At 39.7% G+C, this 23,443-nt stretch overlaps 2 protein-coding genes across 2 annotated transcripts in view; both read left to right on the top strand.

Moving 5' to 3' along the window:
• The window catches only part of FAM217B (family with sequence similarity 217 member B), a 50,068-nt gene extending 27,942 nt beyond the window's left edge, over positions 1–22,126 (top strand). Inside the window, exons 6-10 of the mRNA XM_063634210.1 lie at positions 3,175–3,231; positions 4,282–4,392; positions 6,135–6,359; positions 17,110–17,189; positions 19,124–22,126. The gene's annotated coding sequence lies outside the window, so the exon portion shown is untranslated. The remainder of the gene's footprint in view (positions 1–3,174; positions 3,232–4,281; positions 4,393–6,134; positions 6,360–17,109; positions 17,190–19,123) is intronic.
• CDH26 (cadherin 26) overlaps positions 1–23,443 on the top strand; it is a 53,728-nt gene that overhangs the window by 7,276 nt on the left and 23,009 nt on the right. The window contains 10 exon segments of the mRNA XM_055266139.2: positions 3,175–3,231; positions 4,288–4,392; positions 6,135–6,295; positions 17,041–17,189; positions 18,761–18,925; positions 19,122–19,252; positions 21,591–21,705; positions 21,708–21,775; positions 23,043–23,211; positions 23,214–23,301. Coding sequence (XP_055122114.2) covers positions 3,175–3,231; positions 4,288–4,392; positions 6,135–6,295; positions 17,041–17,189; positions 18,761–18,925; positions 19,122–19,252; positions 21,591–21,705; positions 21,708–21,775; positions 23,043–23,211; positions 23,214–23,301 — 1,208 coding nt within the window.

Below are 23,443 nucleotides of genomic sequence, written 5' to 3'. Positions count from 1 at the left end.
CTACAGGCGCCCGCCACCGCGCCCGGCTAATTTCTTTGTATTTTTAGTAGCGACGGGGTTTCACCGTGGTCTCGATCTCTTGACCTCGTGATCCGCCCGCCTCGGCCCCCCAAAGTGCTGGGATTACAAGCGTGAGCCACCGCGCCTGGCCGGATGACTCTTTTACCTGCGCATGATTTTAGAACATGATGTGTTGATCATTAGGAAGCCGTTGGCTATTGAGTTACACAGGCATTTCCTATGTGGACATATTTCAGCCTATAAAATTAAAAGAAAACTATTGCTATTATAATAAAAATATTTCATTATTAGGAAGCTTTCATGCTCATATTGGCAGACACAAGTTTTCCAAAGTTCTGATTTTTGCTTGAAAGATTACATTTATCAGTGGGAACAGATACTGCGCATTGATTGATTTTCTTGAAGTGAAAGCTCACTTTGTTCATCATCAAGGAACCGTGTATCAAATACCCTGGCGTGAATCATCACAGTTTGTTGGTTGTTCTTTCAAGTAAAATGGTGTTGCATTAAAATAAAATTTTAAAAAGTGGCCTGTTCAGCTGGAAACTGAAGCAATCACGCAAGTACTTTTCTTTAAACCTTCTGCCTTGATATGCAGCAGCAGAGCTTTGTACATACTTCCCATCCACTCACAAAGAGTATTTAAAAGATGTACACTCAAGTGTTGCAATTTAAAACAATATTTTTTACTACTTCATCAGTTCTCAAGCGATTTCAGTAATTGAGTAAATTCACCAATTATTTCATTCTTAAATGAAACTAGTTTTCTTTTTGTTTCTTTTTGGTTTTTCCTGCAAATGCACGTGCAAGTGCATGGCGGTGAAGAATACAATGGGGAGTTTGGTACCACTGCCTTCATTTGCGCTGAGGCATCAGCAATTCCACTCACCAACGTTATTGTTTTGCACCATCAGTGCAAATGTCAGACAGCAAAATAGGCAAACAATGCCTTAGTGTTCTTATGAAAGAGTTCAGCCTTGTGGACTCTCTTACAGGACTGTGGAAACCATACTTTGAAAATTGCTGCCACAGAGAAACTTTTCATATATACGTGGATGTTTATTACCATAGCATTTTTGGTAATGAAAAACTGGAACCAACCTAAACGACCATCACTAGGAGAATGGATAAATAGATTATTGCCTATTGATATAGTGAAATGCTCTACAGCAATGAAAATGAATGAACTAGAACTGTAGATGTTAACGCACACATACTCTCCCAAAATGAAAAATCAATGATAAGTAAAAAAAAAAATAAATAAGTTATGGGATGACGCTTACTGTGAACCATTATTTAAAAGTCCAATCCAAAACCATAAAAATTACACATTGTTATGAATATATACCCATATCCATGCACACAGATACATATAGTGAAGGTTTAAAAACATGCATTGAAATGCTAAATATAGTTTAGGATGAGAGTTACTTCTGAGGAAAAAGTGAGATGAGGGAGAGGTACACAGGAAATTTCAATTTTATCTGTAACAATTTACATCTCAACACTTCGAAGCCAATAGGGTAAAAGTATTAAGGTTTGATATAATGGGCATCATTATGTCATTCTCTATTTCTTTCTGTATGCTCAAAGCATTTTGCTATCAAATTTTCTTTTAAATACGAAGACTGTATAACAAGAAAAGGGTTTATTAAAAATGTTTCATTTTTAAAGACAGACTTTCCCTTTTTATTATAACTGGCAAGAATCTTAGTGCTAAATTGAATACCCAATCTTAGTTCCTGAAATTGTCTTTTTTGATAACTTTTTGTTTTGGTGTAAAACTTATAAGATTTAAGGAAAATACAAAGAATTCCAAAATACCCTGTGTGAAAATTCACCAGTTGTTTATACTTTTTGCCCCATTCACTTTATTCTAGTCATCCTGCGTGCACGCTGTCTCTCTCCCTCCCCACTCCTACCCTTTCGTTTGCTGCTGGTTCTAATCATATATTTCAGGACTCTCTTTCTTTCTTTCTTTCTTTCTTTCTTTCTTTCTTTCTTTCTTTCTTTCTTTCTTTCCTTCTTTCTTTCTTTCCTTCTTTCCTCCCTTCCCTTCCCTTCTCCTTCCCCTTCCCCTTTCCTCCTTCCTTCCTTCCTTCTTTCCTTCCTTCCTCCCATCTTTCCTTCTTCCCTCCCTCCCTCCCTCACTTCCTTCCTTCTTTCTCTTTCTTTCTTTCTTCTTTCTTTCTTCTTTCTTTCTTTCTTTCTTCTTTCTTTCTTCTTTCCTTCCTTCCTTCCTTCCTTCCTTCCTTCCTTCCTTCCTTCCTTCCTTCCTTCCTTCTTTCTTTCTTTCTTTCTTCTCAGATGGAGTCTTTCTCTGTCACCCAGGCTGGAGTGCAGTGGTGCAATCAAATCTCACTGCAACCTCTGCCTCCCAGGTTCAAGCGATTCTCCTGTCTCAGCCTCCCGAGTAACTGGGATTACAGACACGTGCCACCATGGCCAGCTAATTTTTGTATTTTTAGTAGAGAGGGGGTTTCATCATATTCGTCAGATTGGCCTCGAACTCCTGACCTCAGGTGATCCACCCGCCTTGGCCTCCCAAAGTGCTGGGATTACAGGCGTGAGCCACCACGCCTGGCCAACTTATCTCTTTCTATTTCAACAGTCTTGTACATGTATTTTTTGGAGGAAGAGAAAGGATTGTTGAGATATAAATTATAAATAAGTATTATCACTCTAAGTCATTATGTAAATGTAAAGTGCCATGTCTATTATTTTATTAATTATTGTAAATAATGTCTTAGAAACAAGGGGCAAAAAAAAAAGAAAAGCCCACTTAAACCTCATTGCCAATTAGTATTTGGTGTTATTTTACATGTGTACATATAAATACATCTGTGCTCATCCTGAATAAACAAGTTCTACTTCCTGCTTTGTTAACTAACAGTAGTATTTTATGATTTTAAACGTCTCCCCACCATTGGTAATAATAAATCAGAATTCTTTTCATTATTTCTCCTATAGTTAGAGAAGATAAGTGGCAATCATGAATTAAGATGTAGAGGATAAGAAATTCTATTTACCAAAACTAAGTACAGAAGTTCTGTTTTTGTCATTTCTAATTCTAGATTTTTGCAACTCCAGGTGGTTTCCATGTGATTCTGATAAGTATATTCTCTACTAATTAACATTATTTTTATTTTTAAGGTCAGTATCGTTGACAGTGTCCAACAGGAAACAGATGATCTTACTAAGCAAACAAAGGTGAGGTTTGGAAGTCAGTTTCTTAATATATAAAATCAGTCTCTACACTTGACTTAGAGACAGAATTGCAGCTTGGAGTTCTTTAGTGCCCTGCCAATGTTTGGTTTGCAGAAAATAAAATGGTAAATTCATGTGGCCTTTTAGAATCTTGAGGGACTGCCAGAGAGTTGCAGATGATGCTTTTATGTCTAATTAGAATATGAGCAGCCTGCGAACATCAAAATTCAACTGTACACCATAAGCTTGGAGGTTTGTCCACATCATTTTATTCTTTATGGAATTAAAATATATTGAACTTAATATTTTCCATTGCAGCAGTCATGCACCTACCACTGTGAGGTTTTGCCATATCCTCGTGCCACGTTGTGATTATTTACTTGGTATTGTTCTCTTGGTCAATTCACTTTATCATTAAGTAATTTTTTAAAAAAAGAACTTACATTTTTGTTGGTAAAATTAATGTGGCTAGAAACCAGCTTCACTTATAATAGACGGTAACTGTGAAAATATATAATGCAAACAAAACAATGCTTTAAATTTCATATATTCTCTTACCTGACAAATATCTGAGCCCAAGATCTGAGTCTAAGTCACTCTCTTTCTCTTTGTGTACGTGTCTGCACGTTTGTTAAAAGGGATATTCATAGACAGAGATGCATTAAAAGTCTATCAGCACCTAATCATCAATAATTTCAGGAAGATTGAGAGATATATGGAAGTAGGAAAACTCTCAACAACTGTTTGCATGTCTACTATAGGACAGCCATTGGCACATAGCAGACAGTCATCTTTAATGCTATGTCTGGATGACTCCTAAAATTATCTCAAGAACCATGTCAAATCATTGGATGGCATCTGCCCCATGGTTAGAGATGACTCTACAGCTACTAAGAAGACAGGCACTTGGATTTTCCAAGCTTAGGTGGCTGTTGTGGGGATGAGAGAATGCAGGCCAAGTGTCAGCACAGGGCCTTTACATGAAGTAAGGGTGTGATAAATCCTGGCTGTGAGCATCACTGCCATCCTCATTGTCACCATTGTCACTATAAGTTCCAGGGAAAGAGCTACGAGCCTCTACGGCAATCCAAGAGAAGATGGGTGATCACCACCTTGGAGCTGGAGGAGGAAGACCCGCGACCCTTTCCCAAACTCATTGGTGAGGTAAGGTGCCTACTCTTAAGGAATGACCCCATCATGCCCTCTGAGTAAGCACGCCCCTTTTGCCAGGAAGATTAAGTCTTGAAAGGTTATGTGGTAGTGAGGCCAGGGAGTGAAGTACAGCAGAAAGAGCACTGGCCTGGGGTTCAGGATGCCTGGGTTCTAGAACTCACTCTAACTCTACCTGGGTGTGTGACTTTGAGAGAGTCACTTCTCTATGTGAGTGTCTGATGAGAATCTCATACAGCAACAGGGTGGTTAATTCCAACTCACAGGTCTGCTTTATTTGGCCCATGCAGAGGCTTTTTTTTTTTTTTAATATTATTTAAAAACAGGGAGATTGTCGGTCAGGCACGGTGGCTCATGCCTGCAATCCCAGCACTTTGGGAGGCTGAGGTGGGCAGATCACGAGATCAGGAGATCGAGCCCATCCTGGCCAACATGGTGAAATCCTGTCTCTACTAAAAATACAAAAAATTAGCCAGGCATGGTGGCAGGTGCCTATCGTCCCAGCTACTCGGGAGGCTGAGGCAGGAGAATGGCATGAACCCAGGAGGCGGAGCTTGCAGTGAGCCAAGATCGCACCACTGCACTCCAGCCTGGGTGACAGCGAGACTCCGTCTCAAAAATAAATAAATAAATAGGGAGATTGTCTTAAAAATTTTGCCCTTCTAGAGACTTTTTAAAAATGGAAAGTTCTGTCCACAAAGAACCCACATTCCCACATGACAACAATTAGGTGGGGCTTGAGTTACTCAGAATTCCACCACTCCCTATTGCCTCCCACATGCTGAGGGCGAGCACTGCCTTGAAGAAGTCACATGGTATTGGAATAGTAGAATCTTTACTCCAGGCTCATGTTGCTTATTTCCACTACCTTCCTAGTACCAATGGGCCTTTGAATTAAGTACTGATTAAGCTCTACTATAGCTGTGACGTTCTATGATTCTTAGAAAAAAGAAATAGTGCATGCCTACTGTTAAAAACAAACATAAAGAGTACAGAAAGTTTTCAAGTCTCAGTGGTTAAAAGTGTATATGCCTAAGAGTCAGGGGGAGTGAGTGGGTTCACATTCCTACTGCACCACGTCCTTGCTGGGTAAGTTAGAGATTTTTAACGTGTCCTCATCTGTACAATGTGGTCAATGATACTGCCTACATTTCAGAGATGTTTTAAAGATTAAATAGGTTAAGGCAAGCAAGGCATATTGTAGGCCCACTCATTCTAAGCTCTTTCTAAATGTTAGTTGTGTGATCACTACTTCTCTTTCCTTCAAGGGATAATTGATATTAATAAATTGGTATGTGTGGTTCGAGATATTTCTCTACAGATTTTCTGATGTGAATCTGCATCAAAGAAATGAGATCACACTTGGTGTGTTGTTCTGCTTGCCTTTCTTGTTTAGCGATGTGTCCTGCTTGTCTTTCCGTGGCAATGTAAATACATCTTTAAAGGCTACAGAGTACCCCATGCTATGTGAAGGAAGTATCATTATATTTTTTTTCATGTTGATGAACATTTATGCTATTTCCAAATTTTCACTGTTACAGACCAAACTGCAGCTAACAGTTAGTTCAACATCATTGTTCCTGCATCTCAGCCCATCTGTTTATTTCTTTGGCAGATGTGCCATTGCTGGGTGTAATTTCTTAAAGATGCCATTGATTCTTAGCCTTGATACTTGATTATCATAGTGGCTTATTCTCGTCCTCCTTTTTTCTTCTTTCCATTTTTCCTCCTTCCAGCTGTTCAATAATATGTCTCATAACATGTCACTAATGTATCTAATCAGTGGACCTGGTGTGGATGAATATCCAGAGATTGGTTTGTTTTCTCTAGAAGACCATGAGAATGGAAGGATATATGTTCACCGCCCTGTTGATTGAGAAATGACACTGTCTTTCACGATATCTAAAATTTGATATATTCTAAGCTCGGATTTAAAAGCTCTTGCAAGACTGTTGTATTTGGTAAGCATTATTTAAGCTGACTATGTGCCAGGTTCCGGGAGATTGAGAAATTATGCCTTGTGACAAGCTTTATGAGTATGCCTGAGACTGTTGTAATCTTCTTTTAGAGTTGTGGACTTTGGCTTTGTAATGATTTCTGCAATCGATGTGAGCTGCTATAGGTCTTTATTCTAATGACCAGTGTCCTAGCATGATCGGGATATCTGAAAGCATTTGGGGATAGGGTCATAGAATGTTTATAAAATGGGCTAATTTATTTTTTGATGAGTGACTTCTGAAATATGGAGACAAGCCATAACAGACCCAATGGGTTACCCAATGACTGATGCATGAGCAATTGCATACCTGTTGACAATGTCTTATTGTGTTCTTTACGATTTCATCACTGCAACACTGTGGTTTACTATGAAGTTGAAATTCAGGTTCTAAACTAGGAAAGGAAATTATAAAGAAAAAAGCCCTAAACCATGTATCACATTACTCGTCTAACATCGTAGGAAGTCCTTAGGTAGTCAAACTTTGTTCTATTTTGACTTCAGTGGAATGGAGCTGCTGGGAACTGGGCTTGGTTCTCAGGCGTGCTTGGCTGTACATTTGTTCATTAACTCTTTCACAGTGGAAAGACGTTGATTAACATTCAAGAAAAGTAATATATGAAGCTTTTCTCCAGTGATCTCAAAATACTTATATATACAATAAAAGATATACCCTTAACTCACTGATAGGCTCTGAATCTCTAATTTTTAAATAGGTGAAAATTCTTCTAAAACTCCAGTGAACATGCAAAGATGACTCTCTAGGTCTTCCTTATCCATATGAATGCATGCCTCCCTTCTGTGCAGAATTCACAGTGTCTGTTAAAAAGAAGGACTTTTAACAGTGCCTGTTAAAAAGAAGAGTAGTCATAAGGAGACCCTGAGATAGCACCTCTCAATCTTTAATGAGCAAACAGATCACCTAGGGATCTTGGTAAAAATGCAGATTCTGTTGTAGTGGTCAGGGTGAAGCCTGAAAGCCTGCATGCCTAGCAAGCTCCAGGTGATGCCCATGCTGCTGTTCCTCGGGCTTCCACACATCGAGTAGGGAGGACCTAGTGATGGTCATGGTCTGTGCAAGAATGGAACCAAACATTCAGTGCCCACTTGTTGTTGTTGCTTGTTTGCTTTCAATATTTTATTTTTTCCTTTCCTTTTATTATTATTATTATTTTTAACTTTCATTTTAAGTTCATGTACAGGTTTGTTACATAGGTAAACTTGTAAAATGAGGGTTTGGTGTACAGATTATTTCATCATCCAGGCATTAAGCCTAGTACCCACTAGTTTTCCTGATCCTCTTCCTCTTCCCACCCTTCACCCTCTGAGAGACTCCAGTGTCTGTTTCCTTCTGTGTGTCCATGTGTTCTCATCATTTAGCTCCTATTTATAAGTGAGAACATGCTGTATTGGTTTTCTGTTCTTGTGTTAGTTTTCTAAGGATAATGGCCTCCAGCTCCATCCATGTTCCTGCAAAGGACATAATCTCATTCTTTTTTATGGCTGCATAGTATTCCATGGTATATATGTACCATATTTTCATTATCCATTCTACCATTGATAGGCATTTAGGTTGATTTCATGTCTTTGCTACTGTGAATCCTGCTGCAATGAACATACCCACGCATGTCTTTATGGTAGAATGATTTAAATTCCTTTGGGTATATACCCAGTAATGGGATTGCTGGGTTGAATAATATTTCTGTTTTTAGCTCTTTGAGGAATCACCACACTGTCTTCCACAATGGTTGAAGTAATTTACACTCCCACCAACAGTATATACATGCTCCCTTTTTTTCTGCAACCTCACCAGCATCTGTTATTTTTTGACTTTTTAATAATAGCCATTCTGACTGGTGTGAGATGGTATCTCATTGTGGTTTTAATTTTCATTTCTCTAACAATCAGTGATGTTGAGCTTTTTTTCATATGCTTACTGGCCACAAGTATATCTTCTTTTGAAAAGTGTTTATGTCTTTTGTCCACTTTTTAATGGGTTTTTTTCTTGTAATTTTGTTTAAGTTCCTTATAGATGCTAGACATTAGATCTTTTTCAGATGCAAAAGAAACTATCCAGTAAACAGACAACCTACAGAATGGGAGAACATTTTTGTGAACGATGCTTTTAACATTTTAAATGATGTATTAAGGGTTGGCATTCATAATGTCTAATATGGGACTTCGTGTCTAAAAGCTGATAATGCTAAAGCCAAATATCTAACAGCATTTCCTGAAACTCGAAGTTGAGTTGGAAATGCTTGTCGCATCACAGATAGATCCTAGGCGCCATTTAGAGCAAAAAGTGACAGCGTGGGGTGGGGGGAGACACATAGCATCCCCATTAGTTCTGTTATGTCAGGTTTTCAGGGCCCTATGCTTGGAGCTCCCTGCCTAGGCCAAATCCACGTTCTGATCCCCCAAACATTGATCGCAGTTGTCTTTTAATATTGATTTATGTACTTATTTGATCCGTGGCCCTCTCATTTAACTACAAACTTCCACAAGGAAAGATACAGGGTGGAGATTCTGAGGCATGCCCCAATCTTGCCCGTCACTCTCCATCTCATTACCCTGTTTTATTTTCTTCTCAACACCACTCATCACCTGAAATGTGAACATCATGTTTAATTCTCTGTTGATAGTTGATCTCCTCCATTAGTATGCTGATCTCCCCTCTTAGAATGTAAGTTCTAAGAGGGGAGAGACTCTGCCTTATTCTTGACTTTGGGGAAAGTCTGCCATTGCCCCAGGGTCAAGATCAGGGCTCCTCACATAATAGGTTCTCCCTTAATCATGTTAGATGAAGGAGTAAATGAGTGAACAAGCACAGTAAAATGTAGCCTCGGCTTTGCTGGGTGTTGTGAGTTAAATTGTGTCTCCCAAAAAGACATGTTCAAGTCCTAACTCATGGTACCTACCCCTGTGACCTTATTTGGATATAGGGTCTTTGTAGGTGTAATCAAGTTAAAATGAGGTCATACTGGATCAGGGTGGGCCATAACCCAGTGACCAGTATTTTTAGAAGAAGAGAGAATCTTTGACACAGAGACAGACACAGAGGAGAATGCCGGGTGAAGGTGGAGGCAGAGATTAGAGTGATGCCAAGGAACATCGAGGTTTGCTAGCAACCACTCGAAGCCAGGAGAGGCAGGGGATAGTCTCTCCCTCAGAGCCTCCAGAAGAACCAACGCCGCTGACTCCTCCATTTCAGCTCTAGCCTCCAGAACTGTGAGAGAATAAGTTTCTAGTGGAAGCCATGGGGTCTGTGGTATTTCGCTACAACAGCCACAGGAAACCAACAGCCAGGGGCTTACACACTATTTAGGAGCGTATGAAATGGTCCAATGAGAAGGATTACCACCGGGAAGGCTGGCATAAGCCATGTCCTATAAATTAGGACATGTCCTAAACACTACACAAATTGAGCATCCTAGCTTAACCATCCGCTCCTGTAAGAGAACGTTTATTGTTGGCTTTGGCAGTCCATCAAGATAGTACATTATTAAAAATCAAGTAAGCCTGATGTAGTGGCAAAAAGACATTCTAGTAGCACTTCTTTACTCTTGAGCATCCTGATGGGGTGTCTAAAACTAGCCAAAAGCAAAATTGTGTTCGGGGGTGGTGTGGGGGAGACTAACATTTATTAACTCCATGCGTCTATAAGAAAGCAGTTACAAGAATTACTGTAAGATTTAAGACAGAGGACAGCAACAGAAAAAGTTTTAATTTTTTTCTGTGTATGGACCTCATCTATTTATATCAAAATATGCTCATTTTTGTAGAATACAAAGCTACGCCCAAACCCATCTTTTTATATTTCTCAAAATAAATATTTGTTAATTTTTTTCACCACACAATCTAACCTACACATTAGCGATTTTGTGTTGTGCATTTGGTCCTGAAGGTGTTCCTATGTGCTCATTTGCGTGTAAGGCCATAGATCTTGTGCCTGTAATTTCAAATAGCCATATGGTGATGCATCAAGTTAATGCACCATGGTTTGTTTATCCAAAGGTATAAATCTTGAGGCTGTAACAAAAGGCTGGAAACACTTTCCAAGTGCAGAAAATGTCCATGACATTTCTTTTCTCCATTGTAACCCGAATCCCTAGAAATTCTTAGCATCTTGCCAAAGATAAACAGCACTCATGTTTCTCAGGCATCTTATGTAACTAAAGGTCTCATACGTAGCTTTAGGATAATAAGTGAAATATAAAATTATAAACATAAAACACACAAGTGGTTCTTTTTTTAAAATGGAAGGAGTACAGTTGGCACAGTTTTACAGCCAGAAGTCAGGGTGATTAAGGAGCAAAGAGTTGCCAGCACAGTCATAAATTATGGAGGAGAATGTAGAGATGGTGTGTGAGAAAGCTGATTTATTTGCACAAAAATTTAAAAATGTATGCTAGAGTCCCTGAAGCGGACTAGCTCAGTGGTAGAAGCCCTGAAGCCTCCCTCAGTCCTACTGTGGGGGAGGAGGAGTGCTGACCTGCGGTAGACGTGGGGGCTGCTGTTCTGGGATACCTGGTGGGACCACGGTGATGGAAGCTGAGCAGTGAGCCGCAAGTCTGCAGGGAAAGGGGGCTCAAGCAGTCATGTGAAACAATACAGAGGTAAAGACATTAAGGCTCCCGAGGAAGGGGATGGAGAGAGTGTTGCCTAAAGCTTTCAAGGCCCTTAGAGGCCCCCTGGGAGGGCCACCGACTCTGGGCACTGAGTAGCCATAGAGTGAAGTGAGGAAGAATCGGTGGAAGGTGCAGTCTTGATCCCTGACTGGACTTGAATCTGGGCTACTCTACTTCCAAGCTGAAGGTGTAATAGTCACTTAGTCTCTCCATGGTGCAGAGCTGGACAGCAAGGGTGCCTTCCTCCAGGGCTTCCGCGGGGATGAAAGGCCATCTACGGGAAGGGCTGGTGCTGGTGAGTCCGCCCTGGGCCTGGCCGAAGCTGGCAGCCATGCTTCTGCAATAAACCTTTTTACCCCAAGCAGGATACTGTACCTGGCGACCAGTTGGTCCTTGAGAATCCAGTGGTCTCACTGCAGAACAGGCCTCTGCCTGGACCACCCTCGTGCCAGGATCCATGCCCTTTCCTGCTCCCTTTTCTGCGACTCTGAACTCCTGCCTTTGCCCACAGCCTTTTCAGCCTTCAACAAAAAAAAGCACCATTTATACTAGAGCAATGAGAGATTCAGGAGCAAGTCTGATTCGACTTGCTTTTAAAAATATGTGTATTTATTTAAAATACACATGTATGTATTTTATTATAGTTCATATTTATTATATTTTATTAAGATGTGTATATTTATTTTGTAAGTAGGGACATCATATTTTTCAAATTAATGGACTTTATGTTTTAGAGCAGTTTTAGATTGACAGAAGCACAGAGCAGAAAGCACAGAGTTCCCATCCTCCCCTCCCCCCGCCCCCTCCCTTCAGGTTCCCCTATTATGAACATTTTGCAGTAGTGTGTGCATTTGCTATAATGTATGTGCTACATTTGCTATAATTCTTGAGCCAGTATTTTACATGACTATTAACCAAAACCCATAGTTTACATTAGGCTTCATTCTTGGCATCTTACATTTCATGGGTTTCCACCCATGTGTCCACCATGACAGTGTCATATAGAATAGTTTCACTGCTCTAAAAACTCTCTGGGCTCTACCCATTCACCCCTCCCTACCCCCAGAACCCCTGGCAACCACTGTTCTTTTTACTGTCTCCCCACTTTTGCCTTTTCCAGAAGGTTATATAGTTGGAATCATACACTATGTAGCCCTTTCAGACTGGCTGCTTTCCCTTGGCAATATCCATTTAAAGTTCCTCCATGACTTTTTTTCATTGTATAATACTCTATTGTGTGGATGGACACAGCTTATTTACATATTCACCTACTGAGAAACATCTTGGTAGCTTCCAGAGTTTGACAATCATGAATAAAGCTGCTGTAAACATGTGTGTGCAGGTTGTCGGGTGCATATACATATTCAACACATATGGGAGGGTGATAGCTGCATTGTGTAGCAATAGTAAATTTAGTTTTGTAAGAAACTGCTGAACTGTCTCCCAAAGTGGCTGCACCATTTTGCATTCTCACCAGCAATGAATGAGAGTTCCTATTATTTATACTTACTTTTTTTTTTTTTTGAGATGAAGTCTTGCTCTCTCACCCAGGCTGGAGTGCAATGGCGTGATCTCAGCTCACTGCAACCTCTGCCTCCCAGGTTCAAGTGATTCTCCCACCTCAGCCTCCTGAGTAGTGGGATTACAGGCACCCACCATCATGCCTGGCTAATTTTTGCCTTTTTGTAAAGATGGGGTTTCACCACGTTGGCCAGGCTGGTCTTGAACTCCTGACCTCAGGTGGCCCCCCACCTCGGCCTCCCAAAGTGCTGGGATTACAGGTATGAGCCACCACACCCGATCTTGTATTTACTTTTTACATATAAAATTAATAGGGCTTCTTACAAAATTTTATACAATATATGAAAAATCTCACCCCATCCATAACTTTTCCCTTTGGTCTCATTCCACAGAAGGAGAAAATAATTACAGAGAAATTACAACATTCATTTTTCACTTATTAGATTTGATATAAAGTTTTAAATAACTTCTTTGACAATATAATGACCTGAGAACACTTAACTGCCTTTATTCTTTCCAAATTTATGTGTATTTTACTTTTAAAAATTTATTTTAAAAACTTATGTACGGTAAGATTTGTATCTCTTGATGTATAGTTCTAAGAGTTTTGACAAACCCTCCTTCAACCCTTAACCCCTGGAAACCACTCATTTCTTCTCCCTCCCAATACATTTACCTTGCTTAGAACATCATAGAAATGGAGTCACACAATACATGGCTTTTTAAGTCTAGATTTTTTTCACCTCACATAATGAATCTTATATTCATCCATGTTGTCGTGTGCATCAAGAGTTTCTTCTTCTTCTTCTTCTTCTTTTTTTTTTTTTTCTGAGATGGAGTCTTGTTCTGTCGCCAGGCTGGAATGCAGTGGTGCGATCTTGGCTCACTGCAACCTCCACCTCCCAGGTTCAAGCAATTCTCCTGCCTCAGCCTCCCAAGTAGCTGGGACTACAGGCGCCCGCCACCACACAAGGCTAATTTTTTGTGTTTTAGTAGAGACGGGGTTTCACCATGTTGGTCAGAATGGCCTCGATCTCCTGGCCTCGTGATCTGCCCACCTAGGCCTCCCAAAGTGCTGGGATTACAGGCGTGAGCCACCGTGCCCGGCCGAGTTTGTTCTGTTTCATTGATGAGTAGTATCTCGCTTCGCACTTTATAAAACTAAAGCGTGCTTGGATTCTTTTCAATTGTGGTGATGATAAAGCTGCTATGCGTTTTTTTTTTTTTTTAAGATAGAGTTTCACTGTTGTCGCCCAGGCTGGAGTGCAATGGTGCGATCTCAGCTTACTGCAACCTCAGCCTCCTGGGTTCAAGCCATTCTCCTGCCTTAGTCTCCCAAGCAGCTGGGATTACAAGCACCCACCACCACACCTGGCTAATTTTTATATTTTTAGTAGAGACAGCGTTTCACCATGTGGGCCAGGCTGGTCTTGAACTCCTGACCTCAGGTGATCCACCTGCCTCAGCCTCCCAAAGTGCTGGGATTACAGGTGTGAGCCGCCGTACCTGGCCCACATATGATTTTTATGTGAACGTCAGTTTTCATTTATTGTAAGTAGATACCTAGGAGTGGCTTAGTTGGATCACATAAGTGTATGTTTAACTTGATAAGCAATTCCCAAACGATTTCTCAGAATAACTGAACAATTTTTCATTCTCATTAAAAATGTATAAGAATTCTGATTGCTCTGCATCTTTGGCTGCACTTGGTATTGTCAGGTTTTTTTCAGTTTAGCTGTTCTAAAAGGTGTGTAGTGATATCTCATTGCAGTTTTAATGTGGATTTCCCTAGTGACAAATGATGACTTATTTATCATCTGTATCTCTTTTTTTGGAGACCTGTCTGTTCAAACCTTTTGCCCATTTTTAAATTGTATTGTTTGTTGTCTTTTTTTTTTTTTTTTTTGAGATGGACTTTCTTTCTTGTCTCCCAGGCTGGAGTGCAATGGCACAGTCTCAGTTCACTGCAACCTCCACCTTCTGGGTTCAAGCAACTCTCCTGCCTGAGCCTCCCGAGTAGCTGGGATTACAGGTGCCTGCCACCATGCCTGGCTAATTTTTGTATTTTTTTTAGTAGAGAGTGGGTTTTGCCATGTTGGCCGGGCTGGTCTTAAACTCCTGACCTCAGGTGATCCACCCGACTCGGCCTCCCAAAGTGCTGGGATTACAGGCATGAGCCACCACGCCCGGCCATATATTGTTTGTTTTCTTATTGAGTTTTGAATACAAATCCTTTGTCAGCATATGAAATGCAAGTATTTTCTCTCAGGCAGTTGTCTTTTCATTTTTGTCTTCTCATTCATACCGTTGTCTTTTCATTCTTTTAACATTTCTTACAGAGCAAAAGTTATTACATTTTGATAAAATCCAATTCATCAGTATTTTCTCTTCTGGATCATGTTTTTGGTGTTGTTATCTAACACATTGTCATCAAGATTTTCTCCTTTTTTTACTAAAAGTTTTATAGTTTTATGTTTTACATATAGGTCTGTGATCCATTTTGAATTAATTTTTATCTAAAGTGTGAGATATAGACCCAGGTTCATTTTTTTTTTTTGCTTGTGAACATCTAATTGTTTCAGAATCATGTGTTGAAAAGGCTAGACTTGGTACTATTCTCAAAAATCAATCAACCATACTTGTGTGGGCCTATTTCTAAACTCTCTATTCTGTTTCAGTGATGTATATATTTATCTTTTCATCAATACTATACTCTCTGGATTACTGTATTTTTATAATAAATCTTGAAATTATATAGTGTGAGTCCTCTAACTTTGTGTTTCTTTTTCAAAATGATTTTGGGTATTCAAATTTCTTTGCCTTTCCATATAATTTTCAGATCAGCTTGTTGATATCTCTAAAATATTCTGCTAGTCTTTTGATTGGGATTGTGCTGACTTTATAGGTCAATTTGGAAAGAACTGTCATCTTGGCAACACTGAGTCTTTCAGTCTGTAAACACCGTATATCTTTTCATTCAGTTAGGTCTTCTTTGATTTCTTTCATCAGTGTTTTAACGTTTTCACTAAATAGATCCTATACATATTTTAGATTTGTAAATGGGGCTGTTTAAAAATTTTTATTTCTAATTATTCATTGCTGGTTTATAGAAGTATAGCTGATTTTTATAGACTGTATCTTGTGACATTGCTGAAATTGATTTTCGAAAGTTGAATCAGCCTAAAATTCTCAGGATAAACCTCATTTGGTCATAATGTGCTATCCTTTTAATATATTTCTGGGTACTATTTGTTAGTATTTTGTTGAGAACTTTTAACTCTAGATTCATGAGAGATATTGTGCTGTAGTTTTCCCTGTAATTTACAAAAATTTGACTTGGTATTATGGTAATGTTAGTCTCATATAGTCAGTTGAGAAGTTTTTCTACCTTTTATATTTTTTGGAAGAGACTGTTAAATTGTTCTTTCTTCTTTCATATTTTGCTAGAATTTATCATTGAAGTCATCTGGGCCTGGAGTTTTTTGTTTTTATTTCTTGAAAGATTTTAAACTATAAATTTCACTTTAAAAAAATATATAGGACTATGCAGGTTTTCTGTTTCTTCTTGAGAAAGTTTTGGTAGTTTTTCTTTATTAAGAATTTGATCCATTTCATTTAAGTTGCTGAATTCATTGGCATAAACTTGGTCGTACTATTCCTTATTCTTCTTCTAATATATGTAGAATCTCTAGTGATATCCTTTCTTTCATTCTTGTTATTGATAATTCTCTCCACTTCCTTATTTTCCTTCATCAGTCCCCCTAGAGGTTTATTCATTTTATTGATCATTTCAAAGAATTGTTTTTGGTTACATGACTTTCTCTATTGTTTTGTTGTTTTCCATTTTATTGATATATGCACTTACCTTTACTATCGCTTTCTGTTTGTTTGGGTTTATTATGATGTCTTTTTAAAATTTCTTAAGGCAGAAGCTTAAACAATTGATTTGAGACCATTTGAAGTGAAAGACTTCACACATGCATATTTGACGTGGACTGACTTTTCTTATCCAAGTACAGAAGTAACTGCAGTGGCCATTTAAAAACATAGCATGTCAGTAGCTGTGCTAGTTACTGTAAATGTTCACTTTCCCAAAAATCTTTAACTGTCTGCTCTCTGTGATGTTTCAGTAATATTCAATTAATATATTTATTTCTCATGACAATACTGATAGGTTGTAGAAACGGAGGCCCACTAGCAACCTGCATGTGTTTACCCAGTGGAGAGACTGAGATTTGAACCTAATAATAACTGATCATTTTTTTCCAAGCCAGAGCATTGGCTTGTTCTACACATTTGCTGAACACCTAGTCTGTGCCCGTACTGTGCTTGCTCTCTGGTGTACTTGGTAAATGAGGGCAGTCTGATTCCTGCCCTTCGGAACTCTCAGTCTAGAGGAGGAGACAGATGTAAACACATAATTAGGATAACAGTTATTTTATTAGAGTGTCATCAAGTAAGTGGTTCTGCAGGATTTTTACAGCTCTCTGCTTCCTAGGTTTATTTTGATGTTGTGGAGCGCTCAACAGGAAAAACTGTGGATAAATCCTTGATTTTCAACATTAGGGTCAGTGGTGTGAATGATCATGCACCCCAGTTTCCAGAGAAGGAATTCAACATCACTGTGCAAGAAAACCAGTCTGCAGGTGTGTGCGGCCGGGGGGCTTCCGGGCTTCCTTCTGTCTCTGCTCTGTTCCTTTTCATTAATATTGATGAGGAGCTTGATCCTAGTCATCTTCAGGGAGAGTTTTTACTGTTCACATCTCAAAGGTCGCAGGCCTTGGATCTGAGTGAAATGCTTTGAGGTCTGTAAGCCTCGTTTTGTATCGGCAATAAAATGATGTGGGAATTACATCAGTGGGAAGGGTTGATATGTAAATGCCATTCTAAAAATAGAGCCACATGCAGTGAGGGAGAAAGAGCTGGGTGATGAGCTTCTGCATATCTCTGCACATTTTTTGTCTATAAAATGGCAACACGATCACCTCTATAGCCTCCGAGTTACAGATACTGTGCATTCTTAAACCCAACCTACTCTTACTAGAATGTGGATTTATTTTAATAACAAAAACCATTTTTTTGTATAATCATCTCTCCAAAAAATTCCAAGAAATGAAAAGACTGAAAAAGAAAGCATCTTTAATGTTACCCATGAGAGATAACAACCATTAGTGTTTTAGTTTGTATTCTTTCAGCATTTTTCTTTGCATTTTCTGTGTGTGCGTATACACATGCTGTATGTTAAAATTATATATGTGTATGCATTCACACATATTTATGTATAATTACAAATGCATATTTGTATATACATACATTTTTTCATCTTTATCATAGTACACATTGTATATGCGTATATAGTAAATACACATATTTGGTGTGCTTTTTCACATGTGCATATTTATAAATTTCCTCTCTAAAGGTGCAATTTTACTGTTTGTAACCTGATATTTTTCTAAAATACCCTGGTGTGTAATATTTTATGGATGTGCTTTAAAGTATTTGACTGATCTCCTATTGTTGAACATTTATGTTTTTTGCCACTTTCTGTTATTTTTATAAAATATATTTCAATGATGAAATTTAAGGTAAATCTGTGTCCCAATCAAGCATTATTTACTTAGCATGAATTCAGAAGCATAGACTTGCTGGTTTGCACTGCACATACAATGTAAGGGTCCTCATTTGCTTACCTGCCCACAATCCATGAAGGTGCCTGGCGTGTTGCTGGTCTTTGATAACTATGTGCTTGAACATTTTGCTACGTTTCTTGGCCATTTCCATGTTCTATCAGTTGCTTTTTCCTTTCTTTTCTTCATTTTTCTGTTAGTGTGTTTGTCATTTTTCTTGATTTTAACCTCTGCAGTCTATATTAAGAATATCTGCCTGCCATGTAGGTTTCAAATATATTTTCCTGCTTTATCATTTTCTTTTAAATTTTGTCCACAATTTTTTGCCAGAAATTAAAAATGTAATCTGATCCACCAATTTTGTCCTGTAAGTCTTCTGCATTGGCAGTCATGATTAGAAAGTTCTTGATCTTATAACTAATTAAATATTCATCTTTATCTTTTCTAGTATGTCCATAGTTTATTTTATATTTAAACATTTCCCACATTTTGGTATATGCCCCAATGGCATTTAGCAAATAATTCATCCTCTTACTGGTTTGATAGGCTACCTTTATCCAATAGTAACAATTTTTAAAAATTCTTTCTAGGGCAACCTATTTTTCAGATGTTAGCAGTCGATTTGGATGAAGAAAACACTCCAAATTCTCAAGTCCTTTACTTCCTCGTTTCTCAAACACCATTACTGAAAGAAACTGGTTTCCGGGTTGATCACATTAGTGGAGAAATACGACTCCCCGGGTGCTTAGATTATGAGATTATGTGGATTTCATTATTTTTTTAAAATGAAATGTGTGGCCCATCCTTGAACCCCAGGCTTAGCTTCTACATTTGTAGTGGGGAACCCTCTGTGGCTAGATTTGCTATTGAAATTCCTAAACAGAATATTTCTTTATTAGTATTTTCCTTTCCTGTATTTGAGGGGCTTAATTTTCCTTTTCCTCCCCACATAGACTGCTCCTCAGTTTACACTGCTAATCAGAGCCAGGGACTGTGGAGAACCGTCACTGTCATCCAGGGCCACCGTTCACATGGATGTGCAAGAAGGCAACAACCACAGGCCTGCATTTACGCAGGAGAATGTGAGCTACCTGGGCCACCCCGACATCTAAGCCCCAAAACAAGTAGTCCTGGGATCCTAGGCTCAGTTTTTCTTGGGGAGGGTGTTAGGCTGTTATCATATTGCCATGAAGAAATACCTGAGACTGGGTAATTTATAAAGAAAAGAGGTTTAATTGGCTCATGGTTCTGCAGGCTTTACAGGAAGCCTGAGGCTGGCACCAGCTCAGCTTCTAGGGAGGCCTCAGGAAGCCTATGATCATGACGGAAGGACAAGGGGGAGCAGGCATGTCACTTGGTGACAGCAAGAGCATGCAAGACACGGGGGGGTGGGTGGGGGAGAATGAGGAACAAGAGAGGTAAGAGGGACCGCACACTTTTAAATGACCAGATCTCATGTGAACTCCGGGCCAGAGCTTCCTTATCACCAAGGGGATGGCCAGAGCTATTTATGAGGGATCTGCCCCATCATCCAAACACTTCCCACCAGGCCCCACCTCCAACACTGGGGATCACATTTCAACATGAGATTTGGGCTGGGACAAATCTCCAAACTATATCGGGGAGTCACCCAAGATATGTGCAGTTCTCCAAAGTGACTTAAGCTAGAATCAAGAAGCCAAATCATATTGACATAGAAGCACTTCATAATGGTCACATGAGCTTACATTTTTGACTGCTGTATGCCAGAAACTATGCTAAGAACTTTCACGTGCATTTTTTTCATTTTTGATTATTGAAACTATGACATGATTTCTGTTTTACAGATGGGAAAACTGAGGTCTAGGAGAAGACAGGGAATTCCTGTTTACTTGGAGTCAGGAGTTCCTATGCTCAGCCTAACTGACACTGGGCCAGATGATTATTTGGAGTGGGGGCTACTCTGTGTGCTGTGGGATATTCACCAGCATCCCTGGCCTCCGCCCAGTAGATGTCAGTAGCGCCCCTCAGCTGTGACAACCAAAAGTGTCACCAGACATTGCCAAATGTCCCTCAGGGAGAAGAATCACCCTTGGGTGAGAAGTCTGCACCTGAAGTTTTCACACTGTGTTCAGGATTCTAGAGGGAAGGTGAGCAGGTAGGCTTTGGCCTCGCCTTCCACACCTTACCTTATCCAAGTACAGAAGTAACTGCAGTGACCATTTAAAAACGTTGTATGTCAGGGTCCACATGGGATTTCCCAGGCTGCAAGACTCCCAGCCTTTAAGAAAGCATTGAAAACCACTGTGTAAGATGGTTTGGGATGGATGCTCCACCTAAGGCATGTGAGACGGCTAAGAGATAAAATAAGAATCACTCAAGATCTATTTCCAATATTTTATTTTTTACTATTCCATATGTATTTTTAAAAAGGTAAATATCCACCATACTTCCTTTCTCCTGACTCTGTCAGTGAGCCCTTTCTTGACTACTGAGTTAAAACCCTCCCACTTCTTTCCTGGGACACACTCTAGCCCCTTTGTGTTTTCTTCTGCTTAATAGTGTTCTACTTAATCAATTAGTTTTATTTATTTTATAAATCCCCCTACACACACACACACACACACACACACACACACACACACACACACTCAGCTCTCAGCTCCATCAAGGACGGAATTTTTGCCTGTCTTGTTCACAGCATCTGAAATGCAATGTGGCACATAGAAGCTGTTGTTTAATAAATGATGCAAACAATTATTTTTAAAAGGTGTCATTTAATTAGAAAAAAACCTGTATAAACCAAAGTGAAATGTTTGCAAACCAAAGCACCTCACCAGAAGTATATAATAACTACAAAATAATATTATGCTTGAACTTCGTTTTGAAATCTTTTCCTGCCTTGGTAAAAAGCAATGCTCTCAAAAATACAGCTGGAAAAAAATATACCCTGTTATTTTGAAGTGCTTATCTAGAAATATTGTCTCCAAAAATATTGAATAACAAGCTATTTTGAAGATCTACATGTGTTAGAAAAATGACCACCTTAATCTGAATAACCACAGTGTTCTATTTTAGGGGAAAGAGCTAGGATTTTTAGAGAGCATAAACTAGAATTGCGTATTATTATTTTTAAAATTCTTAGAAAAAATAGGGCATTGAGTTGGATTTAAGAGTACTTTAAAAATTATTTAGTGAGTCACAGGTAGGAGGGGGCAGATATTCCAACGGATGTACCTTCTGCTGTAACAGAGGAGTTGCAAATCCCTTAGGGCAGGTTTAGCAGCATGAGGAATATCCAGGGTGTTGTGATAAGGAGCAACATTTTTTTCTCCTTCTCTCTCTCGCTCTCTCTCTGCTTCTCTCCCTCCTTCCTCTCTGCTTTCCTTTTCAATTGTGTTTTTGTTTCCATGACATGGACATGATGATTGCTTCTTTCAGTATAAGATTCATATTCCTGAAGGCCGAGTCAGCAAGGGCGTGTTGCATCTCCTGGTTCGAGATCGAGATTCTCCATTTACATCAGCTTGGAGAGCAAAATTCAACACATTGCATGGCATGAAGAGGGACATTTTGACATTTCAACTGACCCTGAGACCAACGAAGGGATATTAAATGTCATCAAGGTAACACCATACCGGTGACATACCAACCAGGTGGTGGCAGACGCTGAGGCCTCTTCTGTAGGATCACTCATAATGAACTAGGGAGCTAATGCCTGTGGATGCTGGATGCTGAGCCCATTACGTACCGTGTGTCACCAGGCCAGGAAGGCAGGGTCTCAGTGCCACTTCTGTGTGTGGGCTGAGGACTCCTCCTACCAAAATAATATCAATAATACAACTTATTTTGATATGACTAAATACTTCACCATTTAAGTTTTTGTTGTTGTAGGCAAAATGTAATAGATTTACATAGGCCTTACAATGATTATTCTTTTTCAGATGTGATTAAAAAAATGAAAACATTTTCTTCAACACCAAAAGTTCTTTCTTTTAGTCTGAATTTTCAATGTTTAAGACTTTTAAAGTTTAAAACAAATGGGAGTGCATCTGTGTGGCCCCTAAGAGTATGGAGAGCCCCTGGCACTGTGCCTAATGGAGAAGCTGGCCTGGAAGAAAGTATTGATATTACCATCTCACTTACTGATTAGGAAGCCAAAGCCCAGAGAGGTGAGGTCCTTTACACAAAGCCACACAGCTTGAGTGGCAGAGTGGAGGATCCCACTGGGGCAGTCTGACCCCAGTGCCTCTAGTCTTCATTGCTCACAACCAGACCTAGGATGATCAGGGCCTCTAGTGCAGTGCAGTGCAGGTGAGTCACCTGGGGACAAGGCAGACCTGAGTCAGCAGGTCTGGCACAGGGCCCGAGATTCACCTGCCCATTTGACCAGCTCCCAGGGGATGCTGATGGCCTGCGGACCGTGCTATGAATAGCAAGGCTCTGTAGACGCTGCACCAGATGCCTGGGGTTCAATTTTCAAAATATTCCCAGCCTTTCAATCATTTTAAGTCAACTGACCACTTTGTACCCTGAATAACTATGATCGTTAATATCTATATTTCTCTAAGTTCCCCTGATTTTTTTGCTGCGTGGTTGTATCATTAATGTTTCATGAGGCTATGGTTTTTGTTGCATTTTTCATTACCCTCTGAAGGATGGTGGCTCTTTTCAACCAGCAGAGGAGGAGGGAAAAAATAAAAGAGAAAAGAACTCCATAAATGATTTGAAAATGAGCTGAAGACTGTCTTTTGATCATTATCAAAGACAATGTAAATAATAAATGAAGTGTAAAAGCCACAAGCTCTGAGTTCGCAATGATGACTTGGCGCTGGGCTTCCTCTGGCCAGAGAAGCAGCAGGTGCTAATGAAATCCTCTCTCTGGGGTTCCAGCCTTTGGATTATGAGACTCGCCCAGCGCAAAGCCTTGTCATTGTCGTGGAGAATGAGGAGAGACTCTTCTTCTGCGAGAGAGGAAAGCTTCAGCCGCCAAGGAAGGCAGCAGCAAGCGCCACTGTGAGTGTGCAGGTGACAGATGCCAATGACCCACCAGCCTTTCACCCTAGAGCTTCATTGTCAGTAAAGAGGAGGGCGCCAGGCCTGGGACCCTGTTGGGAACTTTTAATGCCACGGATCCAGACAGCCAGATAAGGTGAGAAGAGAGGGCCAAGAAGCGTGGTTGTTTAAGTGGAAATACCCACATAACCAAGAGGGCTCCTGTTAGAAAACCAGCTCCTTGGACGTGTTCATAGGTTGCCTCAGTCTCCGTGATGAAAATAGAAGAAGCCACAGTG

The sequence above is a fragment of the Symphalangus syndactylus genome, chromosome 24 (assembly GCF_028878055.3).
Source record: "Symphalangus syndactylus isolate Jambi chromosome 24, NHGRI_mSymSyn1-v2.1_pri, whole genome shotgun sequence".
In the NCBI taxonomy this organism is placed as follows: domain Eukaryota; kingdom Metazoa; phylum Chordata; class Mammalia; order Primates; family Hylobatidae; genus Symphalangus; species Symphalangus syndactylus.
This window is presented reverse-complemented; position numbering and strand designations above follow the sequence as displayed.